The sequence below is a fragment of the Amblyomma maculatum genome, chromosome 4, assembly GCF_055883805.1.
Source record: "Amblyomma maculatum isolate TAMU_Amacu chromosome 4, ASM5588380v1, whole genome shotgun sequence".
Lineage (NCBI taxonomy): Eukaryota > Metazoa > Arthropoda > Arachnida > Ixodida > Ixodidae > Amblyomma > Amblyomma maculatum.
In genome coordinates, this window is record NC_139347.1 from 200,508,546 (window position 1) to 200,527,149 (window position 18,604).

Sequence of the window (18,604 nt, forward strand, 5' to 3'; positions counted from 1 at the left end):
GCCACACTTGAACGCGCACCAAGGAACGCCAGGCGACAGGAGCGATGATGTACCGTCCAAACTCGCACTTGCCGGAGAAAGTGTAATAGATACTGCGCCTTTCCTTTCCTGTAAACCAATTATAATTATATGTAACGCTGCAATGAATGCCGGCGAGAGGCAAACGATGGGAGGCAAATTATAGGATAGGAAGAATAGGCTTTCGCCATTCTACTCTTAAGAGACATCTAAGAGACCCTCTAATTTTGTTTTTCAACCCCTCAAGTTAGATAGGTTGTATAAGGTTAACAGACCTGAAGGTCACCTGTTGAGTGTCTGACAGAAGCAGCGTAAAGTTCTGTTCGATCAATGTAAAGATGTGCAGCACCAGATTCCTTTTTCATACTAGCGCACAGCTTTTCTCAATTTTCATTCAGGCTGCAAAAGGGTGCAATGTTGTCCCCCCTTATGCCGTTCCCTACTCCATTCCACAGCATATCAAAAGTTTCGTCGGGGAAATAATTTATTAATATGTTAACAAATACACTGCTTGAATGTTGTACTGCTATCCCTCATGCAATTCTCCATATCTGAGACCTTTTAGGTGTATTTTAAATAAATATAGAAAACATTATACAGGCCAAACTGGATGGTTTATAAAAAACAAAAAGTACAAGAATCAGGAACATCGGAGGCTAGTAATTCACTGAAAAACATGCAAAGGTTTTACACCGATCTGCGAAAAGATTTTTTGATTGGTATGAGCAAGGAGAAGCGCGCGCGATGTTATGGGCCAATCAAAGGAACCTTCACTAGGCAGGGCCTGCGTGTGCACACCTTCAACCAATCTGTTCAAACATAACATGAGACCTTCGGTCTCGAGGATTACATGCATGCCTCTTGGTATCTCAACAATGCAACATGTGTATAATAGATATATGCATAGGTGTGCAGTTTTACAACAAAGTATTTCGAGGCTATCGTTCTGTGTACTTCTCGTTCCTCGCCCTTCGTGATTTGACGCGCTACAACACGCGCTGCAACGCGCACGTGGTTTTCCCTTGTTGTTTCTTTATCTTTAATCCGGACGACACAGACTTTCATCGAACCGACTCACTCCACTGCGAGCATGGAACAGAAAACAGTTGAAATAAAACAGGGATGTCAGTCACAAACCGGACGGCTTCGCACCCCGGCAAAAACGGATAGGGTGCGGAACAGTACGAAGGGACATCGGGAAAGAGAAAGGATACGGCGCGAAGTTGAAAGATCGTGCATGCATGCCAAAAACTACAAGGGGTCTGTCAAGCATTGAGACCTTAATGTACACTCTAGCTCCGGTCGAATAGGTTTTCGCGTCGTTGAGCGAGGAGGCAGCGCACCCGAATAATTCCTTGCAAACAACGGTTAATAACAATAAAATTCTTTTTCGTTAAAAACAAAAGCTGCCGTGACTAGGTTTCGAGCCCGCTCCAGAAAGTATGGACCAGCTTGTTTGACCCCAGCACGAGAGCAGTATATCAGCGCCGCTTTATGTTTTACTGCGTAGCCAATCGCGCCTAGTTTAAAACAGCAACACACTATCGCGCTAACAGAATATCGTCGTCTTCATGAACTTCACCTTGCGCTGCTTCTTCATATAACCTAGGTAAGGCTAACCTAATAGCCTGAGTCGGTTTGGAACATTCATACCTACAAACTAAACTTCATAGATGAAAAAAATTAAAATTATGACATTGCAAACAAAAATGATAGTTATCAAAACCACCCCTGACAAAGCCAGGGAAGATTTCTTTTTAAATATAGAAGAATGTGTCACCGAGGCTAAATAAAATGGTTCATCTTCCGTGCTACAAGGAGCTTGAAGGGAACTCAAATGGACAGCTCCTTCCGGCCATCATAAAAGCTAGTGACAAAGAGACATGAGAAAAACTTTGATACCATGCAATCTCCACGATCAGATATAATATCAAATGTATTCTTAATTAGGTAAGCACGATGGGCATCCAAATACTTGTTATTATTGCTTTCAAGATCTGCAAACGAAGGACAGGTTCCGAGCGACTAGGACGGTCGGAGTTCAACCAGTTCGTAAAAATCGAAAGGAACAGTGTATTAATAATTACCGGCCAAGGTGACGGTCAGAGGCAACAGCGAGAGGAAGTGCCCCACAGCCGGAAGCGACGCGGCAAGGAAGGCACAACCGTTGCTCAGTTGAGCGGGATTTTAGCATCCCGTGGTGTGCGTGGCTCAGGCATTTCGAGTGAGAGGTGCGTGGTACCGACGTGTAGTTAAATTAGTAAACATGAACACTAGAAAGTGAGTATTTTCCGGATGGACCAGCGTGTCCAGAAGGGTCTATGTAGCTGCACTGAGACGGAAAGATTGCGTAGCAAAGATGAAAGGTAAGGACCAAGTGAAGCTTCGAGAGACGCAGGCTGAAATAAAGGCTCGGAAGCGAGAAATGCAGAAACGAAGGAAAAAAAATCAAAAGTAGAAAATAGAAAGACGAGGTAGCAGCGGAGATAGAAATTAAAAAGATCGAGGCAGAATTGAGAAAGCACGAACTCGATACTCAAAGAGCGTTACCTCAAATTAAGTTATTAGAAATAAAAAAATACTCGTGGACGGCAAATTGAAACAGATGCTAAACCAGAATAAACAAGAACGCGAAAAAGCGGCCCCGACCAGTGCTTTCAAGCGACGTGTCAGGTAACGCAGCACCCTCGGCGTCGGACGCTATCGCGAGCACTGAGCCAGCGGAGATTGTGAATGGTTGGTAAACATTTATTTAAAAAGCAGTCAAGGGGCCGAAGGCCCTGATCTAGGGATCGGTCAGGACTCCTTGGAATCTGGCAGCCTCTAGAGCGAGACCGATGAGCGCACGTTGGTCGTCCAGGGTAGAGCTGCGTAGACGCGCCTCCCAAGTATGTTGTGTGGGTGGTGGCGTGTGCTGTCGTGGACAAGTCCAGACCATATGAAGGAGGTCTGCTGGGATATTGCAGTGTTTGCACATCGGCATGTACCTTCAGTAAATATATTATGAAATCTTTTGGGATGGGGGAAAGTGTTCGTCTGGAGTTGGCACCATATGAAGGCTTCTGTCTTTGTAAGTTCTTGGTGCATCACATCACATCACATCACTTTATTTTCCTTAAAGACCCCTTGCGGGGTGTTACATAAGGGGTGGGTTTTTATGAAGTACAGGTGTTCAGAGCAGTCATGAATGTTCCAGGGCAGGTGATGGCAGCGATATCGTGGGGAAGGCCGTTCCAGTCAGCTGCTACTCGGCAAAAAAATGAATGAGAGAAAACAGTGGTACGGGCACGTGGGTGCAAAACTTGAAGAGGGTGACTGATGCGATGGAATCTGCGCGGCGGGGGTGCGCAGATGTAGGGTTCTTGTCTGAGTGGCGAATAAAAAACCTTGTGAAATAAGACGAGACTGGCAGTGCGACGGCGAGCAGAAAGATTAGATAGACCTGATTGCAATTTTAGAGATGATATGCTAACGTCGTATGAATACGAGGAATGAATGAATCTGGTGGCCCTGTTCTGCACAGCTTCGAGGGCGTTTGTTAGATATGCTTGTTGAGGGTTCCAGATGGCCGATGCGAATTCCAGTTTAGTTCTGATGAGTGAAATGTATGCTTGTAGTCTTACATGTTCAGGGGCATCCCGCAGGTGACGTTTCAAGAAGCCAAGTGTTTTATTAGCTGATGATATCAGGTTAGTCACATGCAGACGCCAGGATAAATCGTTAGAAATGGTGATACCTAAGTATTTGTACGACTGGACGAGGTCGACAGAGGAGTTACAAATTGTGTACTGGAAAACAAAAGGATTTCGGCGGCGGTGAAAAGACAGATACTTACATTTGTTAGGGTTGAGTGTCATCAGCTGCTGCAAACACCAGTTTTGCACATGGTTTAGGTCAGCCTGTAGGGATTCTTGGTCAGAAGGGTTAGTGACTGAACGCTAAATAACGCAGTCATCAGCAAACAGACGGATATGACAAGATACATGCTGGGGTAGGTCGTTAATGTAAATAAGGAATAACAAAGGACCGAGAACGGAACCCTGCGGGACGCCGGAGGTTACTGGAAGCGGGTGGGAGGGCTGATTATTAATGAAGACAGACTGAGAACGATGCGTGAGGAATTCTTTAATCCACGCGATGATGTGTGGATCTAGGTTCAGCTGAGAGAGTTTGAGAAGCAAGAGTTGATGAGGTACCTTATCGAAAGCCTTAGCGAAGTCTAGGAATATGGCATCAGTTTGTAGGTTAGTGTCAAGGCTGGCGTGAATGTCATGAAGAAAAATGGCTAGCTGAGTTTCGCAGGAAAATCCTTTCCGAAATCCATGCTGGGATGGATGGAAGAAGTGATTGGAATCTAGGAATTGTATGATTTGGGTGTAAATGACATGTTCCATTAATTTGCAGGGTACACTTGTTAATGAAATAGGGTGATAATTAAGAGGTGAATCAGTAGTACCTGTTTTGTGGATGGGAACGACCTTCCCCACTTTCCAGTCGTCAGGAATGGCTCCTTCAGACAATGATTGCGTGAACAGTGCACAAAGGATACTGGAGCAAGCTAGTTTAGCGTTCTTTAAAATTTTTGAGTTTATATCATCTATGCCGGTAGCGGATGAGTTCTTTATTTTATCAATTATGCATGAAATTCCGCTACTGTTGAAAGTTATGGGTTCCATGGCTGTGGTGATAACAAGTGGTAATGTAGAACAGGGCAATTCGGGTTCGTCAGTAAAAACGGACGAAAAAGCAGTGTTAAAGGCGTTTGCACATTCGGTATCAGTCATTGTAACACCGGCATTGTTAGTGAGGGTGATAGCGCGCATTTCTTTTGGGTTTATCACTTTCCAGAATTTTTTGGGGTTATCGACTATCATTTTTGGTAGGTCGACTTCGTAGTAGGAGCGCTTGGCTTTAACAATCGCGGCCAAGTACAAGTGTTCAACGTCATGATATTTTACCCACGCATTTGGGCTTCCTTGTCGCTTCGCTGTACGAAATGCGCGTTTTTTCTTATTTTCGAGTCTTTTTAGTGTTTTGGTGAACCACGGCTTCTGATTACGCTTCCTAAAACTGCACGTCGGGATATATTTATTGGTTACGTCAGCTATTTTATGTTTGAAGAGTGTCCAGTTTTCATTTACACTTCTGCTATGAAAGGATGTTTCAAACATTGACAAGAAGTTATTTAATTCATTGCTGATTGCTTCGTAGTTTCCCTTGTCGTAGAGCATAATAGTTTTCCGGCAAGGTTCTTTTAACACAGGTGTAAAGCTGAAAGTGGCATGAATTACTTTATGGTCGCTGATTTCGCGGAGGTACGTAAGGGTTTCTAAGCTATCTGGATGAGTGGTCAGAATGAGGTCTAGAGTGTTAGCTGCTTCTCCTGCGACACGTGTTGGTTCAGATACTAATTGGGTCAAATTAAAATTAAGACAGACATCAAGGAATTCTCTCGACTCTTCCTGACTGACCATGGGCTGAGGTTGACTATTCCAGTCGATATTGGGGTAGTTGAAATCCCCAAATAGGAGGATATGTGCCTTAGGGTGCTTTGAAACCAGTTGATTTAGGATGTTGTGAAGTTTGCGAGGAAAGTCGGGACTACTTCGAGGTGGTCTATAGCACAAACCAATTAGAAGTGTCAGGGGTGAAGCACGGCACATGAGCCATAGTATTTCCAAGTCCGAGCAGACATTGATGACGGAGCATGATAACTGTTCGTTGACGGCAATTAGAACTCCCCCTCCGCGGGCTTCTTTCCTATCGGCGCGAAAAAGACGAAAATTTGGCAAATCAAACAAGATCTCCGAGTCATTTATATCGCTGTTCAACCACGTTTCGGTTAATACAAGTAGATCGCTGCCTGATGATGAAATAAGGTTTGACACGATATCGCGTTTTGGCAAGAAGCTGCGGATGTTAGTAAAGATAACCGATAGGGAAAAGTTGGCACGAGGAGTAGGTGGGGAATAATGTGGTGGCCGGCAGGGGTGAGTTGATTGTTAAGATATTTCTTTAACAGTTTCAGAACTTTCATCGAAAATGTAACGTTTTGGGCCGATATGGAGCGTTTTAAACCGCAGGGAATAAGACACAGACTTTGCCTTAGCAAAAGCTATAAGCTGTTTTCGGCATTTGTGGACGCGGCGCGAAAAATCTTCACCTACGCTGTAGCCTGTATCTTTGAACTTTGGACCTGTGGAAAGAACTGATTCTTTTGTTTTGAAGGATGTAAATTTGACGATAATCGGGCGTTGCCGATCCTGAGAGTGTCTTCCGAGGCGGTGAGCACGTTCAATTTCGATTGGGCTTAACTGGATATCAAGGTATTGAGAGCAGTGTTGAGTGATTATTTCTTCGGATTGCGAATAGGTTTCAGAGGGGTTGGTATCAGGTAAACCATAGAAAATTAGGTTGTTTCGCCAGGAGCGGTTTTCGACGTCTTCCAGGCGAGCCTCTAGCACACTAACTAGGCGAGTCGTTTCGGTCGTAGTGGTTTGGATTGCTTCTAGGTCAGTGCGCATTGTAGGCAGATTTCCGCAGTGAGTTTCTAAAGTGCTGAGACGGGTGGTGAAATCTGCCATTTTTTGGTCCATTGAGAGAAGTTGGCGCTTAAGCTCCTGCACTTCAGTTACTAATTTGGTCTGGCCAGAAGACATCTTTTTTAGTTCGTCAAGAATAATGTCTAGCTTGTCAGGACCGGGGTTGCTCTCAATATCACCACACGACAGTAACAAAGAATGAACAACGTGAAGACACTCAACACTGATAACAAGGCAGCACTGAGGGCTCGGGAGCTGCACCAAAAAACGGTTACTCGTTTTCTTTGAAAAGAGACTGTAATGGCCACCAACCTGCATGGCGAAGACGAGCGGATTAGAGAACTGTGTTGTGGCACAGCCACCGAGCCCACAGAGTGCCGGTGACGGTCGCTGTTCATTTATAGTTGACACGTTGAATGTAGTCGCTGACGATGGGGCCTTCCAATCTGGTCTGAGGATCCAGTTGTTTTGAGCCGATATTGCAGGAAAAGGGGCGTTTTTGGTTGCCTTGTTGATGGGACCTGCGTAAGCTGCGTCGTGCAGGGGCGCATGCTCGATCGCGCTCGACCAGGGAGCGCTAAACATGCCAGGGAGCATGACGCAGACGATGAGGGGCGAGAGCACCTGCATGGCGAAGACGAGCGGATTAGAGAACTGTGTTGTGGCACAGCCACCGAGCCCACAGAGTGCCGGTGACGGTCGCTGTTCATTTATAGTTGACACGTTGAATGTAGTCGCTGACGATGGGGCCTTCCAATCTGGTCTGAGGATCCAGTTGTTTTGAGCCGATATTGCAGGAAAAGGGGCGTTTTTGGTTGCCTTGTTGATGGGACCTCCGTAAGCTGCGTCGTGCAGGGGCGCATGCTCGATCGCGCTCGACCAGGGAGCGCAAAACATGCCAGGGAGCATGACGCAGACGATGAGGGGCGAGAGCACCTGCATGGCGAAGACGAGCGGATTAGAGAACTGTGTTGTGGCACAGCCACCGAGCCCACAGAGTGCCGGTGACGGTCGCTGTTCATTTATAGTTGACACGTTGAATGTAGTTGCTGACGATGGGGCCTTCCAATCTGGTCTGAGGATCCAGTTGTTTTGAGCCGATATTGCAGGAAAAGGGGCGTTTATGGTTGCCTTGTTGATGGGACCTCCGTAAGCTGCGTCGTGCAGGGGCGCATGCTCGATCGCGCTCGACCAGGGAGCGCAAAACATGCCAGGGAGCATGACGCAGACGATGAGGGGCGATAGCACCTGCATGGCGAAGACGAGCGGATTAGAGAACTGTGTTGTGGCACAGCCACCGAGCCCACTGATAGAGTTTGCGAGAAAGAAGATAGAGTTGGAGCAAGTCGCGTGCAGTGATTATGGTGTCCTTGATGAAGGCGGGCATGTTGGGGGCGGGATGATAAGCTGCTCGGAAAGGGAGCCCTCGAGCTAGCTCATGTGCTCCCTCATTACCCTTGAGACCTATGTCTGCTGGAGCCCATATCAGGTGGGTCAGGTATTTAGGAGAACTTAATATGAGTACGCGAAACGCTTCGACTGAAATACGGTCATGAGTAAAATTAAGAATGGCGCGCTGTGAGTCACTTATGACTGCTTTAGTATAGAAGTGGAGAGTGCGAGAGCAATAGCTACTTCCTCCGCTGTAGTGATATTTGAAGTGCGTAAGGAGCAGGAGGCATGAAAGGCCATATGTTCTCATCTCTGGCAACCGCTGTTGCAGCAGTCCGAGTAGGATGATCTGTCGCGTCTGTATTAAGTACGTCAATTCGGCCAGCGTACCACTGCTGGAGTGACGCGGCCCGAGATTCTCTGTGATCTTGATGATGAGTTGGATGCATGTTGTGGGGGGGGGGGGGGGGAAGGAGCCTTGCTGTTGGACCTGATGGCAGGTGGGAGATTGACCACAGAGGAAGGCGGACGGAGGGTAGCGATGCGAAGTTGTTGGAGGACAGAGCGGCCTGCGGAAGTTAGTGAGAGCCGTTGGAGGAGGGCCGCCTCAATGAGCTCGTCAACCGTGTTGAAGTCACCAAGGGCTGTCATTGTCATTGCGAGTAGAGAGAGTAGAACTGTGAGTAGAACTTGTCATTGGGAGTAGGGAGAGGAAGACCAAGGGCTGTTTTGACGACGCTACGGATAATGCAGTTCAGGCGGTGCTCCTCCGTGAGCGTGAGATGTAAATATGGAGCAGTTTAAACAATACGACTTAAAACGAATGCTTGGAAAAGATGAACGAGATTGGCCTCCTTCATGCCTGCCCGCTTGTTGGCAACGCGCCGTATGAGACGGGCTGTCTTCTACGTGTATCAATGCAATGTTTGTATTTCGTTGGTGTTGGCTCCGTTTGCTTGGAGGTGGAGCCCAAGAATTCGGATGGTGTCAACCGTAGGTATGGGAAGGTTGTTAATAGTGAGGCGAATATCTGGAGATGTGAGGGGTTTGCGGGTGCCGGGATAACCCACAAAGAAGAGCTCAGATTGTTTGCTGAGCACTTGTCCAACAAATAGTCTTCAACTGTGTTGATCGCAGCCTGTAGAGTCTCTTCAATTGTCCGTCACTGCCGCCAGTCATTCAGAGGGTGACGTGAGTGGACACGGCGGCTGCGCCAAGATGCAGTTTTCCAACCCTTTCCTGTTTCTCGTTCAGGTATTGCTTGGACTGCTGCCAGTATCGACAAAATTGACGCTGACGTGTGGCGCTCCGACGGACCGGCTTCAACTTCGTTGTGAGGTTCAAGGAAATCTGACGCCGCATCTACCCATATTTGATCAGCGCTACCTAGGCGCTGTGACCATCGCCGGCACTCGGTCGGGACCAGAAAAAGCATCGCCAGTGGCACCGACATTTGGCCGTATAAATGAAGGCACCGATCGTCTACTCGGCAGTGAGCACGGCGGCTGCGCCAAGATGCAGTTTTCCAACCCTTTGCTGTTTCTCGTTCAGATGAGGAAATACTACGTCAAATCATTTCGTAGTAACAATGTTTGCTTAATATTGCTGCCGTGCCCACGGCCAGTTGCAGATGTGCTCTTGTACATTCGTATTTCACTGCGGTTTCTTTTATTACTGGGAGGTGATGTGGAATCAAACCCCGGCCCTGAGGACTCTACGCTTACCGACCAGCTGAGGGCCATCGCGGACGATATTCGAGAAATCAAGACAGAGAAAACAGTCACTAACCAGAAACTAAATGCAATCGACAAGTAACTTGAAAAATTAACTGGGCTTTAAAAGCAAGTCTCAGCTTGCACAAAAAGATTAGCTAAGTTAGAGAAGAACCTTGCAGCCATGAACAAAAAAACTGATGAACTGGAAAACAGAAGCCGCCGACCAAACATTATTGTGTACGGCATTCAAGAAGAAACAAATTAAACGTCTGAAACTTTGCTACAAGCTGTAAAAGAGAACGTCTTCGAGGGATTGCTAGGGCTTAACATTTTAGGAATCGAGAGGATCCACCGAATTGTAAAATCAGATCCACCAAAAAGCAGACCTGTAATCATGAAACTTCTCGATTATCGCGATAAGGTCAGCATCTTTAAGCAGTGCTCTAAACTGAAAGGCTCCGGCGTTTCTGTCAGTGAAGATTTTTCACGTGCTATTCGTGACATCAGGAAAAAAATCTTGGACCGCACAAATGAAAACCGCGACCGCAAGGAAAAAGTATTCCTAACCTACGATAAGGTTAGAATAAATGGGCAACTGTTTGCTTGGGATGATGACCGCAATGACATTGTCGAAATAGAAGCAAAAAACGAAACGCCTCAGCCCGAACCCCGAATCACCAGGAGCAGAACTGGATAACCTTTCTAACTTCAATGCCCGCAGTCTAGTAAATAAAGTGCCTGAACTTGAGGCCACGCTACTAGCCTTTGAACCTGATGTCGTGACTATCACCGAGACGTGGCTTCACCCTGATATTTCAGACTGTGAAATTTTCCCACCCGACCATGCAGTTATTCGCAGGGATACACCATCGAGAGGCGGGGGTGTGGCAATTCTTCTTAAACAAGCAATAGTATACTCCGTCATGCCAGACATCCCAGGTGTTCAGTCTGTGTGGTGCAAGATCCATGTAACCGATGGCTTTGTTCACATTGGAGCGTCTACAGGCCTCCTAATTGTGATGCTTTGTACTTGGACACGTTATTCGAATACTTGCTTCGTCATGCTTCCAGAGGGAAGATTATCATGGCTGGCGACTTTAACCTACCAGACGTTAACTGGAGGTCTCTTAGTCCTGGACCTGCAGCAGGCAACTCGATGATAGACTTCTTGTTTACATTCAACCTTACGCAGATTGTTAACATGCCGACTCGAAATTTAGGTAAGTAGTAAATTCAAATAATTGCGACTCGCAGGAAAAGCTTTTTCTGAAACCATGCTGGTTAGAGAAACAGAAATGATTAGATTTCAGGTGATTGTAGAGGCGCTAGAGAAAAATGCGTTCAAGGAGCAGATACAAGTCAGAGAGATGGGGCGATAATTTTTGTGCTTTTGTTGCTGCTTTTGAAAACCGATATACGACCTTTCTCATTTTCCAATCAGTGGGTAGCTCACTTGTTGGTATCGACTGCCTACAGATATGAAATAGGATGACGCTAGAGACAAAAATAGTATTGTTCAGTATCAACACCAGAGGAAGAAGACTCTTTAAGGTTATTTATCAGGTGTACTATGCCATCCCGTGTAATATCAACGGGTGCCATGTAAGGATTATCAAAGTCTGGTACATACGGGACATTAGAATTATCTTCTTTGGTGAAAACAGATGTGATGCTTTAGAATTAATCTATATTACCAGCCATATCCATATTGACAAAGAACCCTACTCCTAGTGAGAGTAAACCTCGATAGCACATGTCCGCCCTTCAGTACAATATATGCCTCATTTGGCATCATAACCTCACTAAGCCCTATCACGTCTAGTTTCATACCCTCTAGTTCTTATAACAATACTCTAGACTATCCTCACTAGCTAGAATTCTAGCAATAAGCGTTACCAGGTATGTTTCCAATAGAGGCCTGACCAGAGCCAGAGATTCTTAGCAACCTTCGCTGCTTTGCAGGTCTGACCGTCACCGTGGACAGTTGCTTCGCGGCCGCTGGAGACTGAGGCCAATTACTACACCAGGGTGGCCAAATCCTTTCTGGTAAGGGAGTGCGTTTTCCGGAGGTGTTCACCGGAGAGGTCGTACTCCAAACCTTTGTTATGCAATTCCATCGCCACGTGGTTTTTTTATCCAGTGGGGAATTGCGCGGCACCGGGATTCGAAGCACTGTCCTCTTGCACGCGATGTGGTGTTTTACCTCTAAGCCACCGTCGTGACCACGGTCTTGGCAAAGGCACCTAATCAAATAAGCAGGGGAGCAGCTGAAAAGAAAGCCCCTAGTTCACACCTACTGCCCTCTCTGGTCAAGCTGAATGCGATCTGCCAATATACCGGGCTACCCGCTGTCTCGGCGCCCACTTGCAAACGTTCACATACTACCTATGGGCATGGCCAGGAGCAGCGTTGCAAATAAAGGTTTCACACATCGGGAAGTAGGACTTGCATTCCTGCTGTAAGAACTATAGTGAGAACTATATCCTTCACTGCATTTTTCCGTGAAAATTCGGAGCCCACCAGTACATTCTGCCCCACAATTTAAGGTGAATTCGGGTTTACATAACGCATTGCACCGGCGTTCACCGCCTTTCGTCTTAATGTATTTGGCTAAAAGGTGGTTTCGTTTGGAACCCCGTCTCGATAGCTCATTGGCTAGGGCACCAGATTGATGATCACTAGGGTAAGGGTTTCTAAGTTACTGTTCATGTTGAAATGTAGGTAAGTAGTAAATTCAAATAATTGCTACTCGTGGGAAAAGCGTTTTCTGAAACCATGCTGGTTAGAGAAACAGAAATTATTATATTCCAGGAGTCGCGTCTTCATGAAGCCAAAATGCAGGGCATCAGCGTACTTTATGGTGTGTGTGCACGTTAAACAACCAAACGTTGTCGAAATTATTCCGGAAAATTGAACTCTATTACAGTGTCATGGAATACGATACCTTTCAGATGCAGTTACTTCAATTACTTCAGTTACGTTATTTAAAATAAAATCATACATGGCCGAGCTTTTGTGTAACCCCCGTCTCCCTGTTCGCAGCACTGTAGCTTGCAAGCCAGCAATTCTCCTGCAGATAACCTACCCCCTTCGGCAACTACGCGAAAGAAGGAACTGTACTGCGGACACGCTAAACGCCGTATGGGAGACATGCATGCAGACGCACGTGCCGTAAATAATGGAAGAAAGGCCACCTAATCTTGCCACTCTCAGCAGGCTTCGGCTCGTGCGGCCAGTGCTTAAGAAGAGAACAACAAGCAGGGAGGTTGGGGTCGGAGCGGTGAGAAGAGCGATACATGGGAAGGCCTGCACTGGTCCTCCCAACTAGCGCGTGCAAGCGAGCGCCTTGCGAAAGAAGAGTGGGCCAGGGGCACGCGGCGGCAGCGTTTTCGCCTGGCGCGTAGGGCCAGCCGACCTCACTAATGCACGAGAAGCGAGGATCGATGCTCAGGTCCGCTTTCGCAATCGTCCTTTCAGCGGCCCGCTTCCGCCGCGCACTCGTTCCTTTTAGCCGCCTGGGTAACACCGCCGCCGCCGCGTCCCGAAACACAGCCCCCTCGCTGAGCCGTAGAATACACGTTGCAAGGCCTTGGCCTCTCGGGCTCTCCCTCTCAGAGCCAAGGTTCCGTGGCGGTGTAAACAGTAAGCGAGTGAGCAAGCAGCGGACGACGTACGATAGGCCAGAGAACTCTGTTAGTCTTGCCACTGCAGCAGGAGCAGCAGCTTCCTCTTGGGGCCTTTCCTTTTGTCTGAGCAAGCTTGGAATAATTGATGCTACTCACTGAGATCTCCCTCCTCTGCGTCCTTTCTCTTCCTCCTCTCCCCTTCGCTGCCTCTTTCACCGTTCCATACAGCGAGGCATAAAGGAATGCTCGAGCGCTCGCTCCCTCCTGTCGTGTTTTCTCCCTGCTAAAAGCGCTTCCCAGAGGTTCTTCCGGCAGTGTCCACTGGCACTGAGAGATGGCAGCTTTTTATCCATGCATTATATATTTTTTTCTTTCCCGCTGTCTCTGGCAGCCTTTGTACGATACCGTACTTCTTTATGCACAGAACGCTTTTACTTTCTCGTTTGCTGTCGTTTTTTTCGTTAAGCCGCTCTTACTGCACTATCCTTGCGACGATGTCAATGAATGCGCCTAAGTGGGCTCAGGCACCGCCGGCAGTGCCTTTGCATTTCGACACCTGGCTGTTATTCCGAGTTGCGCAATGACAAGTAGGTTTCAGAACGCAGCCGTAAGAGCGCCGCACATTCATCTGAAGCAACACGCGCTGCTTAATATCACTCTGTACATCTCATTGTGCGCTGGTATTGCCTTTTATTACAGTTAAACAGTTTACGGCCGCAGTATGTGCGCCCATGAACCACCCATTTCCGTCAGGCAGGAAATTAACGTCGTCCTTCCCCCCCCCCCCCCCCCCCCCCCCGGGAAGCATCACGCTAGTCACTGCACAAGAACACCATGCCATTATTGCTGCCGAGTGACCCGCCTGTCTAACTGTCACTCTCTCGTGCTGTCATTTGCATGCCGTCGTCTTCATCAACTTCCCGCTGTGCGCAATCGTTGCAAAACACACCGCTATCGCGTCACTCTTAGTTCCCGAAATTTTGTAGAGCGCCATCTCCAGTCTCCCAAAGCACAGATTCTGTCAGTCTTTGCCTCAAGCCTGAACTTGAAACTTTAGCCTCGAATCGAAAACGAAGTGAAACGCGCTAGTGCACATTTCGCATTTGATAAGCTAAGCTAAATCGGCTCTACTTATCAGTATGCCTGCTGCACCTGAGCAGAGGTAACCTAATCCTTCTCTTGGATTCCATAAATTTTTATTTCTTTTCTACCTTTGCAAGTATAGCGCATCTGTTGGGTGCCAGACGATGTTTCGGATGCATAGAGAGATTGGGATCAAGAAGTCTCTTCTAAACCATAAATGCACGAATGCTGTGTGCATTTCTGCTTGAAGGCGCCAGTTTCTTATGCATACTTTTAATTCAGGCTGCAATACCACAATGCTTATGAATACCAGGCTGTTTGATCACATCTCAAACCACAAATATTAAGTAAAAGTTGAATCAGCGCAAAAAAACGGACAGAAGAGGAATACAAAAAGAGCAGGACTACCCCACACCAAGAATTTGCTATATTCTTCGCGCATGGGAGCTGACGACGCAAGAAAATTAGTTTCGGAATGACTACTTGGGAATATTTATCTACTTTCCAGGGCGCTCATATTTAACGAAAACCAAGCTAGGCTCCATAAATCTAACGGGAGACATTTTGTTCAGTGATTTCAGACTCTCGAGAACAATTGTAAACTTTATTTGTTGCTTCGAACAGCCGCAGGCATGCATCCTAAAACGTTCCTCGTAATACACTTAATTATCTAGAGATTGACACGAACGTTTTTTCTAACATTCCTAACATAAACACAATACATCTCGTGTTTGGCGCATGATAGCCTTAGTTGCTTATGCGCCATTAAACCCAACCCAACACAACACAACACAACGAACGTATTTTTTTCTGTTTACATACCCTCAAAAAACCGCGCCCAACGGCTTTAGTAGTTCCTTTGTCGGACAGAATTTACCGACATGTACGTAGCAGCCACTCGCATAAGCTTCCACATTGTTCCAAGTTGTGTTTGTGTTCAGAAAAGGTTTTATTAGACATTACACATTCACATGACCAGCGGCAAACGACCAAAACAGAAAATGTTCATGATTAAGAACAAAAGAAAATGCACAGAACATACATCCTAATGAACAAATACATCACAATTCAGTATTTACATATAGAATAAAATTTGGCTGTTCGTGCTGATGTTATATACAACATTCAATGGCAATGTACATGAAGGTATAGAAATATAAAATAATTTGCCAAATTTAACATAGATATGAACATATACACTATTCACGTGCGAATGGATTTAGCGATATATACAGTTCTGAGCTCACATAGATATTTAAATTATATAACAGTACCAAGATGAAATAAAAACCACCCGGACACGTCCATCCGACACGAGAAAAAAAAGGGTAGGACCATTGGCAAAGGAACTTTGGCTCCCCAAGGTAGAAAAGTTCATCAGCTAGAAAGTTTACAATCTTTCGTTGACGCGCCAGGACGGGGAAATGCATGGGCACGTGGGCGCCGGCTCGATGCGACAGCCTCACAACGATTGCGCCATTACGCGAAATCGCCAGCTACAATCGGCAATCGTGCAAAGCGACCGCGAGGACATCTACCACTTATCTTAAATCGGTTAATACCTGAACTTCTGAAACCGGTGAGAACTGCTCTCCAAAAAACACGAGCAGCGACGCATTGCTAGGCCATGTGGCGATTGGATTCCTGAAGTGGGCAGTTGAAGCACTACGCGGTCTGTACAACCCATCGTTGCAGGCGGTCTCTTGTAGGCAGAACCCCCACTCTAAGAGCCACATAAAGTCACGTAAATGTTCTGGCAGAAGCGATGCTGTGAGCGGTAACCAAGAACTGGAATCCGCCCTTCGCCTTAACGTCCCGCAGGCACCAGCGGAAGGAGTAAGGTTCCCATGAAATGTACTACTCTGCTCGCCGAAATGTCTAAGTCCGGGTTGGCGGGCGTGGCGACGAAATGCCACCATACAAGAATAACAAACAGGCATCCAGAAAGCCTGAGGTTGTGTGGTATATCAGGAAGAAGCTCCTTTACACTTGTGCCTAAAAATAGAAAGTGAGCACCCGCGCTTTGCTCACATCCCTTGGCAAACATGGCTGGCCGAGTGTCGCTCTGAATTCCAGTTCCGTGCGACCTGCCTAAAGAAATGAACTCACAAGAGACCAAAGGGAACACAAAATTTTGATAGGTAGATGCTTTACATGTGCGAAGTACCATATTCGCCCGCAGAAAACAGTGCGGACAAGGTAGCGTTTCTCCAGCATGTGTAGTTCAAAGGCACTGGCTGTAGCCACCTTACTGGGCACCTTGTTTTAGACGGAACTCCACACCAAATACTATCCCATGTGCCTCATAATCAATGCCAAGGATGCGGATAGTGTCGCTGTGTGTAATTTGCAGGGCAACATTGAGGCGGGCTTCTGGCCTGCCAATTAAAATATATTTCCTTTTTCCAAATTGAGAGCAGCCCCAGACACCTTGCCGTATTTGTCAAAAATATGAAAGTAACGCAGCAGGCTCCCTTCATCACGCAGCCCTGGGAGAGGGAGACCATGGACACTTTGTCTGTAATGAGCGCCCTCAAATAAGGTTTTAAGCTGAGAGCAAAAAGAAAGAAGCGAGAGGGGACAACCTTGTCGGACGCCGCTGGCCACAGGGAAGGGGGCACTTTTCCATCTATTCATCGCCAGTGTGCTTTTAATGCCATCATACATGCTTTCAATTAAACGTATGACATTTTGCGAAAACTAGAAAGCATATAGAACGCCGAATATGTAGCCATGTTCTAGCCGGTCAAAAGCTTTGTCTTGTTCTAAAGAAACAACGATACGTGTGGTCCCCAAAATTCGAAACCTGAGTGCGGAGCAATGGGAGACTCTGCTGTCCAGCGACTGGTACAGCGAGCCCAACGGGCGGCAGTAGCCAGCGGAGCCTTAGACTGAGGGCAACATCGAAACGCAGCCGTCATGATCGGTTTCGAACCCGGGAAATCCGGCACAGTAGTCGGGCGTCTTATCACTGCACCACCCCGGCGGGGTGAACCTACACAAGATAAATTACATTTTTTTGAGACACCATTAGTCGCATGGTTGCCTATTGAACTTCATTTATTTACAATGCCAGCCGCTTCCCGGGTGGAAATCAGCTGTTGTCAGGCTTCGTAATAGTTTTTGTCAAAGGCAGCACTGAAGGTTATTTTTAATCACAGGAACAAAATTCTGCTCACGTGGTGGTTAGAGGAGACTGGCAAACAGGATGCCAAATTGGACTATGAATTGAACCGAAAAATGGGAACCTAAAATTAATCTTTTGTCCATGACCCTCATCGAATAGCATCTGTATTTTGTTTTTCATCAACCCTGGAACTGAGCCCAAACAGAGACGATTGAGAAGAACCGCTCCCGACCGGTTAGGGCTAGCTCAAACCATCTCAGTGCTATGAGGTAGCAGTGAGGAGAGAAAAGGTTGGTTTGGTTGGGTTTGTGGGGTTTAACGTCCCAAAGCGACTCAGGCTATGATAGGCGCCGTAGTGGAGGACTCCGGAAATTTCGACCACCTGTGGTTCTCTAACGTGCACTGACACCGCACAGTACACGGGCACTGTGCGACGTCATTGCCCGTTAAAGGACCTCACGTGGTCAAAATTCCCGGAGTCCTCGACTGCAGCGTTTCTCATAGCCTGAGTCGCTTTGGGACGTTAAACCCTACAAACCAAACCATACCAACCCTTTCTCTCCTTACTGCTACCTTATGGCTTTGAGCTAGACCTTGGGGTCTGCAAAGTAAACTACGCGCTTGTATAACAAGTGTTTTACAAGAACTATTTTACATTTGGCACATGAGATAATTCGAATTTATTGATGTCATTTGTAATAAATTTGCAGGCAATTTTATTTGAAACCCTCTAGCTTAAAAGCAGCATATAAGAGAATCTTTTCTTTTTCCATGTGAAGTACTATCAGTATGTTAAATAGAGGAAAAGATGATGGCATGGTGCACAATATTTGCACTCGAAGACATTCATTGCCTGAGGTTTGGCAATTACAATGTTAAGGCCGAATAATCAGGACGGTTTTCAACGTAACTCGAAGGCTGCAGAGGGCAACGAAAGTAAACTGATAAGTGGGCTGCGGCAACATTGTAGATTGTAAGGCAAAACCAAAAGTAATATCAAACCAAGCTCTCTTATCATATTGTCACAACGGTGGTGTATCTGATGACATGCGGTCTTAGGCGGCGACTTCTAGCATTTATCGAGCTATTCTGTTTTAGAGC

General features: G+C 46.6%; 1 protein-coding gene and 1 pseudogene across 1 annotated transcript; one reads left to right on the plus strand and one right to left on the minus strand.

The window, feature by feature from the left end:
* Window positions 1-6,020: 6,020 nt before the first annotated feature.
* LOC146193980 (uncharacterized) lies at window positions 6,021-7,587 on the minus strand. The gene has a single exon (XM_084600141.1). It carries the CDS (start codon window positions 7,500-7,502, stop codon window positions 6,021-6,023), a length of 1,482 nt encoding a protein of 493 aa, XP_084456267.1. The 5' UTR covers window positions 7,503-7,587.
* A 1,583-nt stretch (window positions 7,588-9,170) lies between these two features.
* On the plus strand, window positions 9,171-10,364 carry LOC146193981 (uncharacterized; annotated as a pseudogene).
* Window positions 10,365-18,604: the final 8,240 nt, after the last annotated feature.

Excerpts from the sequence above, each read along its gene's own strand:
- LOC146193980 (XM_084600141.1), bottom strand. The coding sequence starts at position 7,502 with ATGCAGGTGCTCTCGCCCCTCATCGTCTGCGTCATGCTCCCTGGCATG.